The 24,998-nt window shown below is 50.0% G+C and overlaps 1 protein-coding gene across 29 annotated transcripts in view; it reads left to right on the top strand.

Moving 5' to 3' along the window:
* Nucleotides 1-22,789, top strand: part of Zmynd8 (zinc finger, MYND-type containing 8) — a 113,221-nt gene extending 90,432 nt beyond the window's left edge. For 14 of the 29 annotated variants that reach the window (XM_006235555.5, XM_006235541.5, XM_063283395.1 and 11 more), the window contains 9 exons: nt 1,716-2,120; nt 4,244-4,434; nt 8,510-8,590; nt 11,234-11,312; nt 12,082-12,321; nt 13,561-13,745; nt 14,569-14,635; nt 19,742-19,825; nt 21,265-22,789. In XM_006235555.5, coding sequence (XP_006235617.1) covers nt 1,716-2,120; nt 4,244-4,434; nt 8,510-8,590; nt 11,234-11,312; nt 12,082-12,321; nt 13,561-13,745; nt 14,569-14,635; nt 19,742-19,825; nt 21,265-21,413 — 1,481 coding nt within the window. In that variant the 3' untranslated portion in view covers nt 21,414-22,789. The remainder of the gene's footprint in view (nt 1-1,715; nt 2,121-4,243; nt 4,435-8,509; nt 8,591-11,233; nt 11,313-12,081; nt 12,322-13,560; nt 13,746-14,568; nt 14,636-19,741; nt 19,826-21,264) is intronic. The other 15 variants (XM_006235564.5, XM_006235559.5, XM_063283403.1 and 12 more) reach the window with 6 other exon arrangements.
* The last annotated feature ends 2,209 nt before the right edge of the window (nt 22,790-24,998 follow it).

Here is a 24,998-nt window from a genome sequence, read left to right as displayed (position 1 = left end):
GACCTCCAGTTTAGTAATTTAATGGGGCCGGTAGGTAATCTGCATTTCCTTAGAGTGATCCAAGGCATCCTCCAGAGTTCTCTAAGACAATTGAATTTCCTCGAGCTTTCTAATCCCCCCCACCCCAGAATTCTCCTCATAGAAGAAGTCATGGAGGAGATTTCTGGAATTCATCCTACTGAAGAAATTTCCATATTCTTGGGCCGGGCTGGAACACTTGTTTCTACTACTGTGGTGTACTGGGAAAAGATCACCAGCAACCAGGCACACCTCACGGAGCTGGTGAAGAGCAGAACTGACTTTTTGAGGCCCTGAAAGTGACCAGGCTAGTTAGTGAGGATGGATGGGTTCTTGTCACCAGCTCATAGAATGGGCAGGTTCAAAGCTCCTGTACCCAGGGCAGACAGGGTCTGGTGTCCATTGGGCCAGCCAAAAGGACCAGCCAGCCCTGCCTCTCTGCAGCTTTCTCACTGGCTTGACTGAACTCTGGTCCTTAGAGGAGTGGGATGCTCACCAGGCCAGAAACTTTCGCCTCAGAGGAGACGGCAACTCTACTCTTCCATCCTCCCTTGGCTTCTTGTAACCCAAAGGTTGTTCAAGATCCTATCTAGAACTACCATGTGTTTTTCTGGGTGATCTGAATCTAAAGGGAAGGACAAACATCATCCTCATGTCATGCCAAGGAGTAGTGGTCCAGGATAGCAAAGTCCCCTTGTAACCATGTCTGGCGTGTGTTTTCTGAGCACCCTGGGTGGGGTGGAGTGCAGGCTGGCACCATCTGCAGCTCCTAACATCTCCCCTTCAGAAGCGAGTTGAGTGCCCCAGCTTCTCCACTGACGTGCCATCCTGCCCTCGGTCCTGCCATCCCGAAACTTAAGCCTAGGTAAATGCAGACAGCTAGTGCCCCACCATGAGCTACATTCCCCAGGCCCCAACTTAATGCTTTTAAGAAAACTTTAAAAAAAAAAAAGTTAAACCTCTTTAAGACTTAAATTTGCTGGGCATTGGTGGTGCATGCCTTTAGGGAGGTAGAGGCAGGCTGAGTTCAAGGCCAGCCTGGTCTACAGAGCAAGTTCCAGGACAGCCAAGGCTACATAGAGAAACCCTGTCTGGGGGGTGGGGGGAGGACCTCAACCTGACCGTTACATGCTAGGAAATCCAGTATTTTTGCTCTCCATGAAGGGCTGTGGCAGATACATCTAGAATGCAAGCTAGGCTGGGCAGGAAGTCAGGCTGAATGTGCTGGGGGTTGGGGAAGTTCTCAGGCCTGGGGCTGAATTCCTTTGTTAAATGTCCAGCTGCCCCTCCCAGTGGCTCTGTCTAGGGGAAAGTAGATTTGGTGTGCACACCTTGGACTGCAGGGCCAAGTACACCCTGTTGCTTTTCTAGCTCAAGGGCTCCTCGTCAGGAAGGGCTGTTCCTAGTACCGACTGCTTGAGCCGCTAGTTAATGGCTGCTCTGAAGGGGTCTTGCTCTCTCTTCTTCCCCCAGAAGGCTTGTAACTTCTTGATCTGGGATTCGAGCTTGCGCTCAGTGAAGTGTAATTCACAGCTGTCGCAGAGGCCATGTTTGTCCTTGGGGCTCCATGGGCCCTCTTGAGTTCCTTCAGCAGTTCACCTCTGCTGGGTTTGACCCAGAACTGCCCTGCTGTGTTTAAAGTCCCTGCTCAGGAATCCAATCCAGTTTCTGCTTGTTTCTACTCTGCCTGGCTGTAGCCATAGGTAAACCGCCACCACCCACTCCGGCCGGCAACCAGTCTCCCCCAGAGACGCCGGTTCTCACCCGCTCAGCCACGCAAGCACCTGCGGCCGGGGTCACCGTGGCTGCCACCACCAGCACGATGTCTACCGTCACGGTCACAGCGCCGGCCACCGCCGCCGTCACCGGAAGCCCAGTGAAGAAGCAGAGGCCGCTCTTACCGAAGGAGACTGTCCCAGCCGTGCAGCGGGTCGTGTGGAACGCATCAAGTAAGTTTCAAACGTCCTCCCAAAAGTGGCACATGCAGAAGATACAGCGCCAGCAGCAGCAGCAGCAGCAACAGCAGCAGCAACAGCAGAGCCAACAGCAGCAGCCTCAGTCTTCCCAGGGGACAAGATATCAGACCAGACAGGCCGTGAAAGGTACCGCGCCCCCTTCTGTTCTCTGTGGCGCCCACCCCCTTTTTGCCACGTCAACAGGAGAAAGGCCACCCCCCTCATTTAATTTTCCCCCCCACATTCCTTTGTGTCGTGGTCGACGCAGGTCTTGCCGTCCCATTTGGAATTATTTTTAACAACTCTTTGCCTGATTTTTTTTTAAATATTTTTCCTCCCGTTTTATAAATGATACGTGTTTCCTCCTTACAGAGGGGACAGAATATGTGTGTAGGATTCCAAATGCTAAATGTGGACCCATTTGCCATCTATGTCACTGTCCGCCCTCCCGTGACAATCATTAGTTGTTGTGCCGCCTCTCCCAGTGCATGCATATATGTTTGTTTTTATACCATATAGTATTAGGCCATAAAATATTACCTCTTTTTTCTTTCTTTTTTTTTTAAGCAAAAGTGGTACCATTCTTGTTTTTTTTTCCCCCCCTCCCCACCCATCAGCATGTTTTAGAGGTCTGTCTGTGTCTTATTCTTTTGGACTGCTGTGTAGTATTCCCTAGTTCATTTAAAGCGTCCCCCTGCTAATGGGCATTGAGGAGGCTTCTGTTTTTTTCTCACTATGAGATAATGCTGCAACGAATATGTCTTTGCGAAGTGCACCTTGTGAGCAGAATGGAACCTCTAGGCGCTTTGTGGGAAAGTCTTAATTTTAGAGTGCGAGAAATCAATAGGGGCAAAAACTGGTTTCCTTCCAAACTTGTGCTCCGTCCGGTGCTAAAGATGAGCCAGCCTCGGAGAACTCAGTGCTGGAGGCCCGTCTCCGTCCTGCAGCTGATGGCTCCGCCCAGTTGTCTGAGCCCAGTGTACCCAGATCCAGGAGCGCTAGTCTAGGTCTTGTTTCTTGTGGCAAAGGAGCTTCCTCCACGTCCACTCTGTTCTCCCATGCTCCCGCCATCCAAGCTCACCCCGGTGAGGTGACAGGCCAGTCCCAGGGACAAGGATTCAAGGCCAGGTGGCTGGAAGGCCTGAAAACCTGGACAGGTTGAGAGTGAGCTCAGTGGATTAGGACAACCCCTCGTTGGAGTCTTGTTTCCATGCAAGGTTGTCCCCGGCAGATAGGGTAGGTGGCTGCAGTGCCCAGACGTGGCGGCAGTAGAGTCCTAAGCTTCCAGCTAGTCCTGTGTCAGGTTGTTAAGTCATATTTCCACAGCCAAGGGCCAGTTTTAATCAGTAAAGCACCTGGGACAGACTTCAAGCTTCATACTCCATCAACATGCCTTCCGGCCAGCCCTTTGGGTCAGACTTTGCTCAGTAGAGGCTTTTGTAACCACCCGCTCGCTGAAATGGCTAAGCCTGGGTTATAATCGCGCGTAGCACATCGCATTTCCAGCCGCAGTGGCAAAAAGACTGACTTCCATGAGTGTGGCACCGTTTTCGCCATCCATTAAAATGATAGGCGTTGATTTTAATGAGCACTCCGCTTTCGGACGTTTCAAGTTGTGGGGTCACGGGTGTAGTCCGGTCGTAGAGTGCTTACTCAGCGTGCACAAAGCCCTGGGTTCAGTCCCCAAGACTACAAAAACCAAAAAATGTCAAGGACCGAGACTTTAATGAGTGGTGGACTCTTACTCCCCTAAGGCCAGAAGTGATTTTAATTAGTAGAACACTGGTTCTGCCGAGCCTGGGGAAAGGTCTCCAGGAGCGGCTGGCATTTTCAAAGGTATATAAAGGGTAACTCAGACCTTGTAATGAAAGCAGAGGGTCTGTGTGTGTGTGTGTGTGTGTGTGTGTGTGTGACGTTCTCTGGGTTTGCCAATGATTAGCCAAGCTCTTAACCTTCTCATAGAGATGGAAAGACTGCATTTGGCTGTAAATTCCTTTTGGTAGCCTGGTGCTTCAAGGCTAGATTAAGTCACCTAAATTGTACAGCCTTGAACTCTTCGAGATGTTTGCCTTTGCTCCGGTCCTTGTAGTGCAAGGTTGGCGTCTAGTTGAAGAGAGAGCTCAGAGGAGCCCGGCTCAAGCTTAGGCGAGGTGAGGCACTCCTAGTTCAAAAGCTAGGAGGGTGAGAAGAGCTCCCTCCCTTACCCGGCTGGCTCTGCTGGGATGCGTTTCTCCAAACGGGTGGAGTGACCAAACCCTTTGCTTTCTTAGCTGTCCAGCAGAAGGAGGTCACCCAGAGCCCGTCCACATCCACCATCACGCTGGTGACCAGCACACAGCCGGCAGCCCTGGTCAGCAGCTCGGGCTCTGCCAGTACCTTAGCGTCTGTGATCAACGCTGACCTGCCCATTGCCACTGCCTCAGCCGATGTGGCTGCGGACATTGCCAAGTACACCAGCAAAGTAAGTGGGTGGTGCCGTGGCTGGGGTGGGGTTGCTGGGGCGCTGGCTTGGTAGTTTGTAAAAAAGGCTAAGTTGCTGGCTTTGCAAGGGTCTGCAAGAGCAATTTGCATTTGAGTCGTCTTGAGTTAATAGTTTCATCCATGTCTTGCTTTTTTCCTGGCTAAACCAGGGTTTGGAATGTGCTACACAAGCTCTTTTAACACTGAGTGTGATTCTGGATTCTGTTTTATTTTGAGGTAGGGTCTTCCAACGTAGTCTAGGCTGGCCTTGAAGAGCTCCTAAGCATCTGAGATTATAGGTGTGGTGGCCACCACTCTGCCACCTGGCTGTAGACCAGAGCTGGCTTTGAACTAGCAGAGATCCACCTGCCTCTGCCTCCCTGAGCTCTGGGATTAAAGGTGTGCACCATTGCCACCCAGCAGGTTAGTTAGGTTAATAGAAAACTGTGGACTGACTGGTTGTAGCTTGGTATTTCTTGGGAAAATGTGAACCCTTGTCTGTTTGGCTTGCCGGGAGAAGGGATGCTGAGCTGAGAGTTCATTGTGACAGCAGTAATCTAGTGATTACTGAATAGTGATTACTGGATAGCAGTTCAAGATATGAGGGCACAGGTGAGAAGAGTGGAGAAATCTCTCTCTCTCTCTCTCTCTCTCTCTCTCTCTCTCTCTCTCCCTCCCTCTCTCTCTCCCTGTCTGTCTGTCTGTCTGTCTGTCTGTCTGTCTGTCTCTATCTCTGGTTTACTTAACTCTCAAAAACTACTGTATAGCCTAGCATGGTCTTTAATCCATGCTGGATGATAGGTGTGAGTCACTCTACCCAGCTTGGGATTTTTTTCTCTAATAATTCATTTTTATATGTATGGGTATTTTGCCTGCATTCAGGGTCAGTGTTGACAGCATCTGGGTAGGGGTTCAGGTTAGACAGAGTTAGGGTTGGAGTCAGACAGTGTCCTAGTCAGAGTTGGGATTAGACAGATTTGGGATTAGACAATGTTAGGGTCAGGGTTGGGGTCCGACAGAGTTAGGCTCAGGGCTGGGGTCAGGGTTCAGCATATCACACTGTGTGATTCTTTTCTTCAGAGGTCGGAAGAAGGAGTCAGATCTCTTGTAATTTGAGTTACCAATGGTTGTGAACCATCGTGTTGGTGCACAGGACTGAACCTAGGTCCTCTGAAAGAGCAGCCAATGTCCTTTTTCTTTTTAATTAATTTTTATTTATACGAGTACACTGTAGCTATCTTCAGACACATCAGAAGAGGGCATCAGATCCCATTACAGATGGTTGTGAGCCACCATGTGGTTGCTGGGAATTGAACTCAGGACCTCTGGAAGAGCAGTCAGTGCTCTTAACCACTGAGGCATCTCTCCAGCAGCCCCATAGCTCACATTGGGCTGCAGGTGAGCCTCTAAGGCATTTTAATGTATAATAATCTCTAGGGCATTTTAATCTAAATTAATATCGTCTAGCTTCAAATGAATGAGACTCAAACTATGATTTATTTGTTAGGCTCTGTGCAATTATGGGGGTGGGGAGGGTTATCCCTAATCTAAATATCTAAAGTATTCTGGCTATGTCCTCAGCTGTGCTCCCCAAATACTTGCTGTTTGAGATTTTCTGGGTTCATCCTGCTCTTAAGAGTATGGTGTTCTGGGAGGCATTTCATCCTGTCACATGTTGCTGGTCCATCATGACTACTGGCGACCTCTTGTTCTCCATGTCCTCTCTTCCTCCACACTCCTCGCTCCCTCTGTACATCCTCCTTTCTCCTCTCCTGGTGCCTACCAGGGACTCCCAGCCCCTTAACTCAAACTCCACCCCCCTCTATTACCCCCCAGGGAATGACTGTTGCCAGATTTATTTAACCAATAGTTTTAAATTGGGAAGCCAGGTTTACACAGCCCCAGGAATCTATTTAGCATTTGAATGCAGAGCAGCACCAGACCAACTCCCAGTAGGTTTTTGGGGGGCGGGGAAGAGCCCAGGGCCTGGCCCATTGTGGGTGGTGCCTTCCCTAGGCTGGCCGTCCAGGGTTCTATAAGAAAGCAGCCAGTAAGTAGGACCTCTCCATGGCCTTTGCATCCTCTCCTTCTTCCAGTCTCCTTCTCTGGTTGAGTTCTTGTCTTGACTTCTTCCTTTGATGATGAACTGTTGTGGAAGTGTAAGCCAGTTAAAGTCTTTCCTTCCCAAGATGCTTTGGTCGAGGTACATTCCGTCACTGCAGTAGAAATCCTAAGGCAGTAAAGACAGGGGACGTGGGTCCTGGTTTTGGGTGTGTGTGTGATAAAATGTTCTAGAGTTGTTTGTGCTGTTGTTGTCTGGGTAACTCCAGACATGCTAAGAACCATTGAATGTGTGTGTGTGCCAGTCCGCACACAGCCACTCGAGTGGAAGCCAGCAGAGTGCACCGAACCGCACCTGGTGAAGTGGGTAAGGCATTAATTATTTCTCAGTAAAATGCACTTTTGGGTCAGAAAGATGGCTCGTTGGATAAAGGTTGTGCAGATGTGGTGTCTTAGGTTTTATTGCTGTGCAGAGGCACCATTGACCAAGGCAACGCTTATAAAGGCAGCATTTAGTTGGGGCTGGCTTAGGGTTTCGGAGGCTTAGTCCGTTATTTTGGCAAGCATGGCAGCATGCGGGAAGACGTGGTGCTGGAGAAGGAGCTGAGAGTTCTACATCTTGACCCGAAGGCAGCAGGAGACTGTCTTCTTTGCAGCTCGGAAGAGGATCTCGAAGCCCACTACAGTGACACAGTTCCTCCAATAAGGCCACACTTACTCCAACTAGGCCACTGCCTGGGCAAGCATATTCAAACCGCCAGATCTAGGGACCTGAGTTTGTTCCCTGGAACTCATGTAAATGGTGGGAGGAGAGAACTAGTTCCACAGATTTGTCCTCTGACCTCCACTCAAGCTCGGCGGCATTTGCATATCTGCGGACTTATGCGTCCTAACAGTAAACTCTTTTTTTCCTTTTTAGCCAGGCAGTAGTGGTGCACGCCTTTAATTCCAGCGCTGGGGAGGCAGAGGCAGGCAGATCTCTGCATTTAAGTCCATCCTGGTCTACAGAGTAAGTTCCAGGACAACCAGGGCTACATGGAGGAACCCTGTCTCTAAATGCCCCCCATCCCCCAATTTATTTTGGTGGGTGTGATGTACCTTAGTTGATAGAATGCTTGCCTAGCACAATGAAGATCTGCTCTCCAGCTCTACCACTGATCTTAAAACCGGATGAGGTCAGCGGTCAGGGGTCAGGGGTCAGGGGTCAGAAGCTCAGTCACCAGCTACATGGTGAGGTAGAACCAAGTAGAGACATGAGCTCCGGACTTGGTGAAAAGAAATAAACAAAAAGAAAAAAGAAAAAACCAACAAACAAAACTATATATTTTGTTTTGTTTGTTTTGAGACAGGGATTCTCTGTAGCCCTGGCTGTCCTGGAACTTGATCTGTAGACCTGTCTGGCTTTGAACTCAGAGATCTGCCTGCCTCTGCTTCCCAGAGTTCTGGGATTAAAGGAGTGCGCCACCATCTGGCTTTATATATATATATATATATATATATATATATATATATATATATATATATATATATATATATATACATATATATACATATAAATATATATATATATAAATAAAAAATAATTAGAAATAAATAAAAACGCCACAAGGACAAAATAACCCCTTCCTTAAACCTGCTGTATTTGCTCAACAAGCCACGTGGGGGTAGAATTCACTCTGGGTTTCTCAGCTTAGCGAGGGACTGGCCTGGACACTGCAGATTCTTTTTTTTTTTTTTTTTTTTTTTTTCTTTTCTTTTTTTCCGGAGCTGGGGACTGAACCCAGGGCCTTGCGCTTGCTAGGCAAGCGCTCTACCACTGAGCTAAATCCCCAACCCCAACACTGCAGATTCTTTACTGACCTCTGGCTTCTACCCTTGGTTACTAGGGAGCTCCTCCCTGCTTTCTGTCAGCCGTCGTGACAGCCTGAAGCACCAGGGTCTGGGAGGGACACTGGCTCTTCACTGCGTGTGGGCTACGTGGGTGTCACCTGCTGAAGCGGTTTTTATCTTTCCAGATGATGGACGCCATAAAGGGGACTATGACAGAAATCTACAACGACCTCTCCAAGAACACCACTGGGAGCACAATTGCTGAGGTCAGCGGCAACTGGGGAATCCCCACCCATTCAGGGCTTGAGCCTGGGCTGTGGGAAGCTGGAAGCCCCTCGGGGCACCTGGAGGGTTCCGGCTGTGAGCGTGGGTGGACTGTCATCAATGGGTGGTCAGGGAGGCTGGCCCTGCCTCCTGCCTATATCCTGTCAGATCACAATGAGATGGGCCACCTTTGGTTTATGTGCGGTCAGAGCCATAGTCTTCTTTCTCCTTTCCCCTGGCCCTTTTTACCCCAGCACTTCTGGTGTAAGAATTTGTGTGCCGGAGGGAGGCACCATAGCTTTATGAGTAAAGACAGTGGTTAACATGCTGAATTATTTACTTACAAAGTCACCTCTTGTAAGTAAGTTGTGAAGCTAGCTAGCTTGCTTGCTTCCTTTCTTTCTCTTCTTTTTCTAATTTTTAAAAATTTATTTATTATATATGAGTACACTGTCGCTGTCTTCAGATACACCAGAAAGTGGGGCATCAGGTCCCATCACAGATGGTTGTGAGATTCGGTTGCTGGGATTTGAACTCAGGGCCTCTGGAAGAACAGTCAGTGCTCTTTTTTTTTTTTTTTTAAAGATTTATTTATTATATATAAGTACACTGTTGCTGTCTTCAGACACACCAGAAGAGGGCATCAGATCTCATTACAGATGGCTGTGAGACACCATGTGGTTGCTGGGATTTGAACTCAGGACCTCAGGAAGAGCAGTCAGTGCTCTTAACCTCTGAGCCATCTCTCCAGCCCTAGTCAGTGCTCTTAACCATTGAGCCATCTCTCCAACCCATGAAGCTTTCTTTTATTTAAAGACAGACGGACAGATGGACACACACACACACACACACACACACACACACACACACTCACACACACACACACACACACACACACACACACCCTCCCCTGTACTCCCCTCTGAGGCCACTCAGTAACCACCCAGCTGCTGGTATCTATGTGGATCATTTGGTGCTAGCAGTGGCCGGTAGTCAGTCACCAGGCAACACACAAGGCGCAGGATTTCTCGAAGGCTGGCAGTAAATCCCAAGCAGAAACACTGGTTTTCTTTCTTTTTTTTTTTTTTAAAGACTTTTTTTTTTATATTTTATTTATTTATTATATATGAGTACACTGTAGCTGTCTTAGACACACCAGAAGAGGGCATCAGATCTCTTTACAGATGGTTGTGAGCCCCCATGTGGTTGCTGGGAATTGAACTCAGGACCTCTGGAAGAGCAGTCAGTGCTCTTAACCACTGAGCCGTCTCTCCAGCCCAACACTGGTTTTCTTAAGACAACAAGAGAGGACAGCATGAATATAAAGGCCCCTGAGAGGCCCTGGAGAGATCAGTGGAGATTTAAGAACCAAGCTCGTGCAGGGGGCTGTGCCCGTGAACTTTGTAAATACCACTGTCTGTGACTACACTCAAGAAGGAGAAATCTCTTTATCCCAGGAGAACTTTTTTTTTAAGTGTGGGGCCAAGGAGATAGGATCTCCCTGTACATCCTGGGCTGTCCTTGAACTCGTAGAGTTCAAGTGAACTCGCTCGCCTCTTTCCTGAGAGCTGGGATAAAAGGCGCACACCACTGTACTCAGCCCTACGGTCCCCTTTAGCGCCTGTGGTGAAGTTCTGGTCTCTGCATCTCTGCCCCCCACCTTGCCGTAACTCCTCTGTGTTGACATTTGCCCGTTCATTCATTTACTCACGCTTGTGACACAGGTGACCCTTGGCTCTGGGCGGGCATCCTCTGTAGGCTGAGGGTGTAGAGCAGCTCCTGGTTTTCTGTGCCCCTGGAGTCGGGTGCTGTGCAGTTGTGACAACTTGGAAGGACAGGGGGCGTGATCGCTGCTGTGGGTGGGCAGGGTGCCCTGCTGGAAGCCAGCATGGTTTACTTTCCCTTCCAAATGAGAGGCCCTGCCTTTATCTCTCCCCTGAGATCCCTGTGGTCTTCCAGGATCCGGGATTCGGGATTTAGAAGATCAGGAACGACATGTTGGGCACTGGGACTGTGTAGGGGTTTGCTGGGTGGTTAGGAGTGGGTTAGATGAGTCAGTTCTCTCCGGTTAACTTGTCGTTCCTACCCTCGAACACAGGCCATCAGGCTTGGTGCCAAGGACCCTCACCAGAGAGCCAGCTCAGCAGCTCTGGGTTTTTATGTGTTTTTTAAAAAAAATCAAAATGCCAGTTTAGTTTTAGTTGTATTATTTCTATGAAAATCCTTTCACTCTTTGTGATTCCCCCTCCCTGCATATTTTTTGGGGGTGGGGGGTGACTGGCTCATTTGCCTTGGTTTTCAGAAACATGGTCCTCGAAGATTGTGTGTGTGTGTGTGTGTGTGTGTGTGTGTGTGTGAGAGAGAGAGAGAGAGAGAGAATGAAAGAGAGTGTGTGTGAGAAAGAGAATGAGTGTGTGAGAGTAGACATGTGTGTGAAAGAGAGGGTATATATGAAAGAGTAAACATGTGTGTGAAGGAGAGTGTATGTGAGTGTATGTGTGTGTGTGCGAGTGTGTTGACCTCCCTACCACCAATCCTGAGCTGCGAGGCAGTGGGCTCAGAGCCAGGGTGCCTGGTAGAGCTTGGGGCCTGATGGAGAGCTGAGCCATGTGGCAGCATCTCAGGCTCCCGTGCTCTCACCGCAGATTCGAAGGCTGAGGATTGAGATTGAGAAGCTGCAGTGGCTGCACCAGCAGGAGCTCGCCGAGATGAAGCACAACTTGGGTAAGGCCCAAGCGGGGTGAGACTCTGGCTGCTCTGAGGCTGGGCCCAGATGTGAACAGGTCAAAACCTGGCTGTGCTCAGAGGCATTTGGATCATAGCCCTCAAGGGTCCAGTCTGGAGAAGCTGAGCTTGGGGTGTAGACCTACTTTTCTCTTAAGATAACTCTGTTCTCTCTTGCTACCTTTATGTGGGATCTGAGGATTGAACTCAGGATATAAGGCTTAGCCACAAGCCCATTACCAGCTGAGCCACAGTGGTAGTAGCCCTTTGCTGGTCTCTTTTAATTCAAGAAGAGTTTACGAGGACCAGAGAAACCATTCAGTTTCAGTGTAAGGGTCACTTGTAAATGTGTATACTGCCTGGAATTTTTTTAAGGAATGAGTGGTTTGGTAGTTCCCCCGTTACCATAACAACTGGCCACCTCATCCCCTGATGTTCCTTGGGACCAAGTTTGTACACAGTAGGTGCTGTGTATGTATTTTGGAATCGTTTGAAGGGTGTGTGGAATTCCTACAATTTGGGGTTACTCAGAATGACGTCATTGGGGTCTCCCGTCACCTTCATGCTAGGCACATCACTGACAGCGTGACAGGTTATGAAACTCAAGTGATGAATGTCCCAGCTGGGTTACTGGCCCAGGGCCACTGAGCTAGTGGGGCCATTTCCTAGTCAAGACTTAGGTCGGGTTCTTTGTGAACCTAGGGATCTGATGCTCAGTATCCTGTGCTGGGCCAGTGGTGCAGCTAGTGTCCTCCTCCTCCTCCTTCAGAGTTGACCATGGCAGAGATGCGGCAGAGCTTGGAACAGGAGCGGGATCGGCTCATCGCCGAGGTGAAGAAGCAGCTGGAGCTGGAGAAGCAGCAGGCGGTGGACGAGACCAAGAAGAAGCAGTGGTGTGCCAACTGCAAGAAGGAGGCCATTTTTTACTGCTGCTGGAACACCAGCTACTGCGACTACCCCTGTCAGCAGGCCCACTGGCCCGAGCACATGAAGTCCTGTACCCAGTCGGGTACGCCTGGGTGCCTGCCGGGGCGGGGGCTGCATGGTGGGGCCTCCCGGCTGAGGTTCTGAGGGATGCTTGCTTGCCCCAGGCTGTCCCTAAACCTCTGTTGCTCTGACACACGAGAGATGCAGATGTGAAGTTAAATCTCAGAGCTTGGCAGTGTTTGCAGCCTTTAACAGTCAGGTTAATGGAGCTTTTGGGAGGTTGATTTAGCACTGAGTCATTCTGTGGTTCTGGTTCTCTGTCTCTCAAAGATTTATTATGTATTCCTGAATGCCAGAAGAGGGCATCAGATCTCATTACAGATGGTTGTGAGCCACCATGTGGTTCCTGGGATTTGAACTCAGGACCTCTGGAAGAGCAGTCAGTGCTCTTAACCGCTGAGCCATCTCTCCAGCCCCTAGAACCTCTGTTCTTTGGGGTGATAATGATCCACTGCCTCAAACAGGATGCTGTCCCAGTTCTTAGGTTTAGGAAGGGCCACTCCTGGATGTCCCTTGCTGTCTGGGGTTGTCTGGGTGGGGAATGGCTCTTTTATTGCCAGCATGGCCATATTCTAGGATGTGGAGAGCCCCCCGGGTGATGAGTGTTTGCTGGGACTAACTGTTTGGTAGTTGAGATTACCTTGACAGCCATCGTCTCCTTTTGGATGCTAGCAGGAAACCCCATGGGTTAGCATATCAGTGGCTTTAAGTTGTGCAGTTAGGGTTTATGGTGTAGTGACTCCCGAGTCCTCGCCACTGTGTTTGGTGGTGTTCATTGAGGGAGGCCTCCATGTGGGTACTTCCTGCAGTCTAGCTGTCTTTAACACCACAAACTCCACTCTCTGTGTCATGGTGACGTCCCTGTCTCTAACTCTTCCCCACTGTTCTGCTCACCCAGAAGTCCTATGCCCCTCTCAAAGGACGCTCATCCTTCCTCACTCTGTCTCAGCTGGGCTGAGGTGGACCTAAGCCTAGTGGTAGGCCACAGGCTTCCTCAGTGGCCACATCCTGGCTCCCCACCATTTCCCTTTGCTTGGAGAGCATGTTCTCAGGAAAATGATTTAAGGATTGAATTGCTAAATATTGAAAGGTCTATTTTCAAATAAAGCTTGGAGCTCTGGGTTTTGGGGTCAGAGGCCCATGCAAGGTCTCTCTCTAGGTGGGTTTGGGAGGAATGGAGCCTGGGGTAGCACAGTTTTAAAGCTGGGCTCCATGTGGCTTGAAGCATCTCATGACTTGCCCTGCTCTCATTGGTCCCCAGCTACCGCCCCTCAGCAGGAAGCGGATGCTGAGGCAAACCAGGAAACAGGAAATAAGACATCTCAGGGCAGCTCTTCCAATACACAGTCAGCACCTTCAGAACCAGCCAGCACCCCCAAAGAGAAAGAGACGTCGTCATCGTCCTCGAATTCCTCCTCAACGGAGAAGAGCAAGGACAGTAACTCGGTGAGGGTCCCCCGACTGACAGTCACCTTGTGCCAAAGACCCTTTCTGTACTGCCACCATTCGATGTCCCTCGCTGTTTGTGTTTGTCTGGGTGGAGAATGGTTCCTTATGGCCACTCCCCTCCCCTCCATTTTAGAACATGGAGAGCCAGGGCAGTGTGTATATAGGATGTTTGTTCCTCAAAGTTCAGAAAGGTGTTCCTCCTGCGGAGGTAAAACAATGTCTCTTCTGCCAACCCTGGAAGCCACTGGGCCACGTGTCACTATTGAGGACTAGAAGTGTGGCTGATGTGACCAAGGGTCTGCTTGTTTTAAAGTTACTTGAGATTTAAGTGGCCACGGGTGCCGTCACACTAGCCCATAGGGCTCACAGCTGCTTGGCTTCCTGTGGGGACTGTGAAAACAGTTGAATGCACAGGCCATTTTAAGGGTCATGGTTGATCATTGTTTCAAGAGCCCAAGTCATTAGATGGTCAGTTAGAAACTGTATCGAGTATTGCCTCGTAAGAGACTAACATGAAATAAAAGAAGATTTGTGAGCAATTCTGTGCACATCAGGGCACTGAGTAGGTCTGAGAGGGAGGCTGAGGAGGTAGTGAATGTAGTGGGAACAGAGACAACAGGGATAAGGGGGGGTCGCTCCAGTGCTTTGTTCTGGCCTTTTGGATCTGACAGGAAGAGCATGAGGTGTGTGGCCATGCTTCTGCCCTGGCTCTTGTCTGATCACCAGGCCTCTAAGGTGCTTTGGGTAGGGGGAGTGGTGAGCCTTCCCATGATTCCCTGGGATTCTATCGTCCAATCTTTTTGTTGGTTTCTATTTCTAGACCCTGGACCTTTCCGGCTCCAGAGAGACGCCCTCCTCCATTCTCTTAGGCTCCAACCAAGGCTCTGGTATGTCGCCCCCTAGTGGGCACAAGGGGTTTTGTATTTCACTTGGTCGTGTTTGGGATTTTTTTGGCGTACCTTTGGATGGATTTGGAGGTACAGCCAGGCAAGGTGTCATCCGGGTACCTCCTTGTATTGGTCACCCTCGTGCGTTGTGTTTACTGAGGGCACCGTTCACTAGGACACAGGGTGATCCCCTTGGGTCACTGAGATCCTCAGGGCATATATGATTCATGAAGATCCTCAAAACCTTTAGCGATGAGTGGAACTTCTGTGCTGAGCCATCCTCCTCCTTCCCTGGGAGCCTTGGGTGTCTTCTTCTCCTGTATTCTTCTGAGCTTACTCCAGAGTTCAGAGCCATGGCTTCCTTGGCCAATTTGAGGCTCTCTCCTGTTGTTGTGGCTCCAGGACCTCTTGTCCCTTGATGTCCTGTGGCTGAAAACAGAAAGTTGAGGCTTTTCTTGTGTGCAGTGAGTGTGCGGAGGATTGCCATTTGTCTGAAGGAGTGGCGGGCTGCTGGAGGGAGGAGGTGAGCGCGCAGACTCCGGGGTGTATAGTTGGAGACCTCTGGTGAAGGAATACCGCCTCCCCACTGTCCTCTACAGTTCTGGCGTGTTGCTGAGCTTGGGGGGCCCTGTCGTTCCACAACGCCGTCAGCATCGTGTCTCGTTTCGAACTGTGGTCTTTGATCTCATCATCCTCCTGCCTCAGCCTCCTGAGCACTGGAGTGATGGGCCTGTGCTACCGTCCTGGCTTGAATTCTGCTCTTCACAAAGACAGAGTGAACTGGATTCGACCAGTTCCCTACTCTTAGCATGGAACAATCTGTTTTCTTTCTTTTCCTTTTAGATAGATAGATAGATTGATTGATTGATTGATAAATAGATAGATCGATCGATCGATCTGTTTTCTTTCTTTTCCTTTTAGATAGATAGATAGATAGATTGATTGATTGATTGATTATATCTAAGTACACTGTGGCTGTCTTCAGACACACCAGAAGAGGGCACCAGATCCCATTACAGATGGTTGTGAGCCACCACGTGGATGCCGGGATTTGAACTCAGGACCTCAGGAAGAGCAGTCAGTGCTCTTAACCGCTGAGCCATCTCTCCAGCCCCACCCCCTTTTTTAAAATTATTTTTGAAGAGATGCCTTAGTGGATTTTCCACTTATCAGTGATGATGTTGAAAACAAGTTTAAAATAAGTTTTATTAAAAACTGGGATTGTGGCGCAAACCTTTAATCCCAGCACTCAGGAGCCAGAGGCTGGTGTATCTCTGTGAGTTCTAGGCCAACCTGGTCTACAGAGGGAAACTCGGTTTGAAATATAAACAAGCAGAGAAGCCCACGAACTAAGCGAGGAGAAGAGGACTGTAGGGATGTCTTTATTCCAAGAGTGGGGCTAGCCGTGCCCAAGTTAGGAAATATCATCTGGGACTCTGGGGCGTCGCAGAGACGGTAGAGCCGAGAGTGACCCTGAGGAGTGACCCTGAGGAGTCCTCTAGCAGGTCCATGCTGACCCAATGCCTGTCGCAAGTCACAGAGCAAACAGCCAGATGCATGGCTGGCAGTGTCCCAGCAAACCATGGCCAGCAGAAGAGACTGTGTGGCTTGGGTTCCCTTTGCTGCCCTTTGACCTAGAGAATCTTGGTGCACAGGGAAGCCTGGAAGGAGACCTTAGGTCCTGGAGGAAGTGGCTGGGTGTGGGGGAGGAGTCATGAACTCCGAGGAAGTGCCTTGCAGTTCTAGCCTCTGAGAAAGCTTTCAGAGCTAGGGCTTCTGTGCGGGTGTCCCTTTCTGAGTGTGCGGGGTGCAGTGGGTAGCTCCCACAAAGCTGTTGTTAGTGGAAACCAGAGGTGGTTGTCCAGGCTGTGCTGTGTGGCCTTGGTTTACCCAATCCCAGCATTCCTTCTTAACCCCTCCCTTCAGCTGTGTCTCCCTGTTAGTCTTCCCATCAGAAACTCTGATAATGGAACCCAGCCCCCTGGGTTCCTGCTTCCTCAGCATGCACACCTGGCCAAAGGCCAGGCTTCCGTATTTCCTCAAGCTGCACCTGAGCCCTAGAGTTCAGCGGTAGAGCATCACCAGGGGAATGCTCTTCCCATGACGACACACACAAGTCTTGCTCACCTTGGGCACAGTTTCTCACCTGCTTGGTCACCTTACTAAGTCCCTACCATGAGCCCCTGCTTCCTTACTTCATAACAGAAGAATTCGAGTTCTCCATTCCTGTCAGAACATCCGCCTGGCTCTCCCTGCCTCTACATCCTTGGGAGCGTCAGGTGTGGGTGCTGTTCTGAGCAGACTTGACATGATCTGGCTTGTTCAGTCAGGCCAGCTTCCCGCACCTGACCCGCCTCTCTGTTCTGTCCTTGGCTGCTAAGCTGCCCCACTCATATCTTCCTGGGGAGCAGTGATAAATTCACCTGCGTCTCCACGCCATATCTCTCATCACTGACAGACGAGAGTCATGGTCAGGTCTATGTTGTCCATCCCAGAAATGGATGTCAAACCGTTGAGCGCATGCAACTGAGGGGTGGGAGTGGACAGTTTCCTTCAGGTCATTTAAATGGTGACTTTGGTTCATGGTTACTGGATTGAGAGGCACAACCTGACACCTGTCCACTCTGCTTCCCCAGCTCAGTTAGAGCCTCCCTGGCTTCCCATCCTGCCCCCTCCCACCCTGTGTTGGCTTCTCACCATTGTCTTTTTTTTTTTTTTTCCTTTTCTTTTTTTTCCGGAGCTGGGGACCGAACCCAGGACCTTGCGCTTGCTAGGCAAGCGCTCTACCATTGAGCTAAATCCCCAACCCCACCATTGTCTTAAGAGATGAAGCCATCCATAGGGGCGTATGTCGCACACCTGTAATCTTTGATCCCAGTATTCTGGGGGCAGAGACTGGTAGATCTCTGTGAGTCTGAGGTCAGCGTGGTCTACAGAGTGAGTTCCAGACTATCCAGAGCCTCACAGAGAAGGGGGAGACGGGGAGAGAGGAGAGGAAGGAAGGGGGAAGGGGAGGAGGGGGAAGGGGAGAGGGAGGAGGAAGGGAGCCGTTGACAAGCAAGGGCATTTAGAAGTCTAAATGTCGTGGGTTTATTATTGCTGTAGTCTTTTTCTTGGAGTGCTACACATGGGTATAATGCTTGGGACAGACCTTAAAGCCGTGCATACGCCAGGCTTCTGTGCTCCACTCTGAGCCCCAGCCCAGCCGACATGTTCTGACATGTTATCTCAGACAGTGCCCAGTCGGAAGGCTATTTCAGATCAAGTCTTGTCTTGAATCTGGGGTAAAGAATGAGGCCAGGGTGATAGAGAGGTGGCTCAGAGGATACAAACAGGAAGGCCTAAAATGTACATCCATGTAAAAGGCCTAGTGAGGCAGCATGTGCCTGTGATCCCAGCACTATGACCCAGAGATCTCCAAGACTCGCTGGCCAGACATGTTTCAGTGAGAAACCCAGACTCAAAAAAAAGAAAAAGGAGAAATAATTGATCTCCAGACTCTACATGTATACCCCTGCCACACACTTACATGATGCATGTTCGCACATACATGTACACCCCCCACACATGTTACATGTACACATCCTATACACTTACACATGTTACACATATACCCCTGCTGCACACATGTTACATGTGTGCACACGTGTTACATGTACACCCCTACCTACGTACGTGTTACATGCATACCCCTGACACTCACACTTACACGTTACATGTATACATACACACTTCCTCAGGCCTTTTGTGTGATATTGGGGATTGAACTCAGGACTGCATGCGTGCTGGGCAAGGGCTCACCACGGAGTCATGTCCCCAGCAACAATTTGTCCTTTAAGGGTTTTGAGCAGAATGTTCTTTTTTTTTTTTTTTTTTTTTTTTTTTGGTTCTTTTTTTTGGAGCTGGGGACCAAACCCAGGGCCTTGCGCTTCCTAGGCAAGCGCTCTACCACTGAGCTAAATCCCCAACCCTGAGCAGAATGTTCTTATACACGCACAGAAGCTAGACTAGATCCAGCAAGGTGTCCTCGCCTGACTCCCCTGCCTTGCTGGCCCTCCGGAGACTTCCACAGGCCTGCTTTCTGACCCGTCTTTAGAATGTATCCGTGAACTTCGCCTCCCTGATTTCTGATTACTTTATGTGGTCTGGCCACACTTGGCTGAGTGAGCCTGCCCCCCTCCCAGCCTGTCAGGAGAGTCTTGGCAACTTTGTCTCTGCTTGTGGCCTGCTGGCATCAGGACTGAGAACATGCGTGTTCCACTGTCTCTTCTCACCCCCCCCCCCCGAAAAGTTGTAATCCCAAGGTTCATTTGCACTAACTGTAATGCCACTTGGCACCTAGGCAATGGCTACTGCGGTGACACTTCTGTCTCCTTTCCTTCTTCCTCGATTCTGTTCTTTCCCTCTTCGGGATATTCTTTAATGTATACACTCCTTCCACTTCACACTTTTAGGTTTGTAGGCACTTGTGCTCCATAGCCAAGGCTGGCTTCAAAGTCATGAACCTCCTGCCTCAAACTCCTGAGGGCTGGGGTGACTGGTGGCAGACACGCTTGCCTTGTCTAAGGACTTGGGTACAGTTCGTGGATGTCCCTTTATTGCGGCTTAGAGTTTTAGTCAGCTGGTCCCTCCCAGTTGCTATCCCTCCCTCGTCCTCAGCGTGGCCCCTGGGCTAGCCTTCCTCTTCCTCACAGACTGTCAGTCTGTTCTCTGCTCTGCTCTGAGGTGCTCGACACCCTCGTGCACCTCAACACAGCCTCAGTTTCCCTGCTAGGACCAGACTTTGGCAGAGCTCGTGGTTCAGAACGTTTTGCTTTCAGAGTCCTGAGCGTTCGTGGCTTGCACAGCACGGGGCCGCTTTTATGTCCCCGTATGTCCTCATGTGTCCGCCTTACTCCCTGTGACGTGGTGCCATGTCCAGCGACCCTGTTTGTGGTTTACACGCGTGTTTTTAAAAGCACCCCCGGTCGCCTGTAAGCACATCCAATCGAGTGGCCTCCATGAAGGAGCTATTTGCTAGCCCGTCCGTGACCGTGGGTGTCGGCCCCTGGGGTTGTGTGGAATTTCAGCTGTGATGGATTCTAAGGCTACCTGTGCTCTCTTCAGTTAGCAAGAGGTATGACAAGCAGCCTGCCTATACCCCAACCACTACAGACCACCAGCCGCACCCCAACTACCCAGCCCAGAAGTGTAAGTATGACCCTGTCTCAGGGGAGCCGCTGGGAGTTACTCCTGGTGTGCAGAAGCCGTGTGTGTGTGTGTGTGTGTGTGTGTGTGTGTGTGTGTGTGTGTGTGTGTGTGGTGAGCGTGTGTGTCTCTGTGTCTGTGGGGTGTGCAGAAGCCCTGGGTGTGTGTGTGTGTGTGTGTGTGTGTGGTGAGCGTGTGTGTGGTGAGCGTGTGTGTCTCTGTGTCTGTGGGTGTGTCCTGTGCGTTGAGTGTTGTCTTCCTCTGCTTTGTCAGTCTTCTTGTCTAGTCCTCTTGCTGCCTTTGCAAACGGCTGTAGGTTTGGCCTTTCAGAGCCTTTGTTTTGTCTTAGCTGGACACTACGTCTCCCTGCCACGATCTACTCTGTTATCCAACATCCTGCGCTCAGCCCACTCGAGGCTCAGGCCTACAGACCTTGGGATCTCCAGTTCTGTTTCTTTCATGTCCCCGCTGATCTTGGCTCTCCCCACAGCTGGAAAGACTTGGTGACTTGTGACCGTATCCATGTCACCCCCTCAAAGACCTTTAGAAGAAGATTATAGAGTAACTGCTAGGAATCGGAGGGTGCATAGAATACTGCCCCCTTCTGGCTGAATGTAAAAGCAACCCGAGGGTGGGTTTTTGTTTTGTTTTGTTTTTGTTTTTGGGCACATGCTTTGTGGACAGACCATAAGTGAGTGCCTTTCCCCAGGGGCAGCAGTGGTCCCTCCTCACTGACCCTGATCCATCTGAAGCTTGACCCTCCACAGCTCAGGAGAGTGAGAGAATCTGGGAGCTTACTAAGGGATCTTAATGGCTGGCCATTAAAGCCATCATCGTGCCCACAGTTTGGTGCTGTTGTCCTCTTCTAAATAGCTTCTGTGGCTCTTCTTTTAGCTTCTTCTTCACTTCCTCCGCCACTCCCTAACTTGCTGCCTGTTTGTCCTCAAAGCCGTCCCAGGCATTGAGGTCTCTTACCTGTCACTGACCCCTAACATGGTCCTTCCTGGGAGTCCATGGAGTCAGTGTCCAGGTTAGCCGTCTCATCTGGGCCTCATTTTCTCTCTTACAATCTCTTCCTGGTTTGGATGTGAGTCTTACAAATTAATTAGGAGTTCTGTTAACACAAGGAGACCACAAATGCCAGTTTCTGAGGGTCTTTCTCCAAGAATCGAGGTCAGAGGCAAAGAGTCACTTGGCAGGGGTTCCCCATCAACCCTCCCTCGCTAACCTTTACTCTGCAAGTGTGACACATCTTGATCTTCCAATTCACTGTAGTTAAAGCCTGAAAGTCAGCTCCCCTCACTCTGTGCTCTCGGGAGTCACCCTGTGACCACAGGGGCAGCTGTGGGTGTCATCCGGCTGGAGGGAGGGAAGGTGGCTCCCAGCTGGGAGATGAGTTTGAGGGGAGGCGGGGAGTTGAACTTGCCGCCTTTTTTCCACAGACCATTCCCGGAGCAGCAAGGCGGGTTTGTGGAGCAGCAGCGAGGAAAAGCGAGGGTCATCCCGCTCCGAGCACAGTGCAGGGACCAGCACGAAGAACCTCATGCCCAAAGAGTCCCGGGAGTCTAGGCTAGACACCTTCTGGGACTAGGGGTGCATTGTGAGCCAGAAACCTCCCTGAGTGTGTGGGGGGGAAACAACCCAAACAACAGGAAGCAACAGAAACTGGAGAACTGCCACCACCTTTAGAATTCCTAACACTCAGGCTCTGCCCGTGGGCTTGGCTGCAGGACAGCGACTTGACTCCATGACTTGACTCCACCCCAGCTTCCACCTTGGCCGGGACTGCTCTACCCTGTGAGCCAAACACTTTAGGTGTAAGTAGGTACACTTTGTGATGTCACTGACCTAGTGTACCCTTTCTTTTTCATATCTATACTGACCTTAACTTATAAAAAAAGAAAAGAAAAACAAGTTATATATATATAAAAAAAATCTACAGTTAAAAGAATGTTTTGATAATCCAGGGGCTGGTTAGTTAGCCCACTAGCCTCACTGTGGTGTCAGGGCTGGGCCTGGGGATTGCTATTCTGTCATAGGCCCTTGTCCTTGGATACCCAGGGGAGGGAGCCACTGTCGCCACAGCACACCATGATCGGGGCTCTCAGGCTGTGCTGCCGTGGACCCGCCACACCAAGCCATCGGCCCCTCACAGACCCTACAAGACGATGTTAGGAAACACAAGCTTGCTGGGCTCGAAGGACACAGAGAGAAGTGTGTGTGTGTGAGTGCTGTGTTTCCAGCTATGGTTCCCGAAAGGGCAAAGCAGCCTCCTGTTTACAGAAGGTCCACACGAACAATCCCCTTGGCGGCCTTCGCTCGGGGAGGGAGACACCCCTTCTCTCGGCTGAGTTTTTTTCCCCATAAGCACTCACACGGATTTCTCGAAGACGTGCTTCTCAGAAGCAAGGACTCAAAAGGCAAGATGCACGACGAGGCCACCGAGCCCGGGGTTGGAGCATGTACGTATTATTTATATGCCGGAGTTCTACGTTTTTAATGTAAGCATGAAACACAGGCAGTGTGAGAGAGAGCCAGGACCCGACATGCTGTCCGTTAACGCTACGTCTGCTGTAGTTCCATTTTTGTATGTTGTGTAAAACAAAGCATCGATCGAAGCAAAAGGTGATGTGTGTATATCAGAAAAAATTAACTGTATATCATTCCAGTACATTCCGTTGTACATTTTAGTCTCCGTTTACTTTCTCTTCATTGTTGATAAGAGAACGCAAGCTGCGCCTCGTCCAGCTAGTTAACCCCCACTAGAGAAGAAAGGAAGAAACGCTAGAAGAAAACAGGAGAGAGAGAAAATTTGTGAATTGCGGTCGTCAAAAAAACAAAACAAAAAAAAAACCAATCTAGCCTAGCTGGCCTTATTTGGGAAGCGTAACTGCTTTTAGCATATGGGAGTATTTTTTCACATTTTCTTTGTATAAAATTTGTATTAAACTTAAATATCTTTTTTGATGACGGTGTTTCTTCGTGACTGAGCGGTGTTCTCTTGAGGTTATTGATCTTTTGGGTCCCCCTGATGTCCCAAGTTTTTTAGATTCTTAACCTTTTTTTAAAGAAATTAAACCATTTGCAAAAGGGTTTGGTCATGCCAATCTCCCATGGGCAGGGAGGTAGCTGTGTCAGGTTTGAATGGCCAGACACAAGGGGCATGGTCCCCCCTGAGGTCCTGGGTACTCTGCAGGGGCGTGGCCTGGGCTGGTACTTTCTTCCAGCCCTTGGTGGCTACAGTCTTCTGAGGCCAAGGCAAAGGGTTGAGCCCAGGCTCTGTGAGTGTTTCACAGTGCTAGGGCCACCAGAAGCAACTGGTACATCATCAGCTTTTGGCTCTAGGCCAGAAGTCCATCTTCTCAGGCTGAGGTTTCCCATGCCCTTCTGGGTAGAGATGCCCATATCTCTGGCCTGGGTCTCGTGCCTGCATATCATATGTGGTACCTGTGTGGCCAAATGCAGTTGGGTGTGAGTTGTGAGTGACAGGGTTGACCCGTTCACTCCTGTGTCCCAGATTTAAAAGGATTAAGGGCTCACCCTCAGAAAGCCACCTCTAGGCCTTCCTCTCCTGTGTCCCACATCCCCCAAGCTGTCCACAGAGGAAAAGACCTGAAGAACTGACTTATCTGCTCCTGGGTAGGAAAGTGGTGGGTTTTTTAAAAAAAATATGTGAAGTTTAGCCTGGGAATATGGTTCAGTTTGAAGAGCGCTTGCCAGGCACGCACAAGGCCCTGAGTTTGAGCCTCAGCTTTCATGAAACCAGGCATGGTCCCACACGCGTAATCTCAGCACTCGGGAGGCAGAGGTGGAGAATCACAACTTCAAAGTCACCCTTGGCTGGGTAATGAGTTAGAGACCAGCTTGAGGAGCTCCGTGAGACCCTGTGTAAGATGAGTGAACACATAAATTATGCAGAATTTGATTTAATCTTTTATTCAACTGCGGGGGGCTTGTAAAGGCCCTTCCAGCTACCCTGCTTGACCAGAGTCCTCGAATGTCCCTCCGTGTCCAGCATTTGCACAGGGCAGACTTCTCTCCCTCTGTGTACACAAATGAAACGTTTGACACACGTTCACTTGGTACTTTGATTACACAGACTATTGTCATTCCTTAGACTGGGGAAGTGTGTTAGTCCTCAGTCTGTCCCCATGTGGCGGACAGATGATCTCCAAGCATTGTGGTACATGCTGTGGTCTCATTGGAGTCATGGTTGCAGCCCAGAGGGTCAGTATATGACTGGTAGGCGGGGACACCGCAGGTCTTGACACATCCGCAGGCTTCTTGTGACCTTGGTCTGAGCAGAGGGTGTTTGCGGTAACTGGACCCAGGACCTCACACTAGCTACCTGTTTTGAAGTTATACTCCCAAGTCCTAGGCTGAGTGTTTTCAGATGGTAGGCTACAAATCCGAAGCCACAGAACCCTCCACAACCTGCTTAGCAGGGCAAGGCGAGGGAGGGGTCTGAGGCAGACATTGGGCAGCCAAACTAGTTAATGCAATCCATGGCCCTCGCCACCTGCTGGCCATGTGTGGAACTGCAGCCCATAGGTTTAGGGAGCCCACTGGGTCACACAGTCATGACGGAAATGTGGCTAGTATCTGTACACATAAAAATAGTACCCTTGTTGGAGACAACCGCATACATCACGTTCTGCATGGCTCCAGTTGTTGGTTAGTAGGGCAGAGAGGAGGGCGTGGCTGGGGACAGTCATTCTGGGGATCCGACATCTGACTCCTGGCTAGGAGGCAAGGAACTAGCCTGGATTCTTTATTTTTTTTTCGGAGCTAGGGACCGAACCCAGGGCCTTGTGCTTGCTAGGCAAGCACTCTACCACTGAGCTAAATCCCCAACCCCAGATTATTATTTTTTAATCAATTAATTAAATATAACTACACTGTAGCTGTCTTCAGACACACCAGAAGAGGGCATCAGATCCCATTACAGGTGGTCGTGAGCCACCATGTGGTTGCTGGGAACTGAACTCAGGACCTCTGGAAGAGCAGTCAGTGCTCTTAACCGCTGAGCCATCTCTCCAGCCCTGGGTTATTTTTAAAACATCTCTTTTATGAAACTTATTGTGTGCGTGTGGAGGTGATAGGACAACATCATGGGATTGGTTCTCTCCTCTTAGCCACACGTATCCCAGGGATTGACCTTAAATCATCAAGTTTG

Source organism: Rattus norvegicus, chromosome 3 (assembly GCF_036323735.1).
Source record: "Rattus norvegicus strain BN/NHsdMcwi chromosome 3, GRCr8, whole genome shotgun sequence".
In the NCBI taxonomy this organism is placed as follows: Eukaryota; Metazoa; Chordata; class Mammalia; order Rodentia; family Muridae; genus Rattus; species Rattus norvegicus.
Note: the sequence above shows the minus strand (reverse complement) of the source record. Positions and strands in the feature narration are given on the sequence as shown.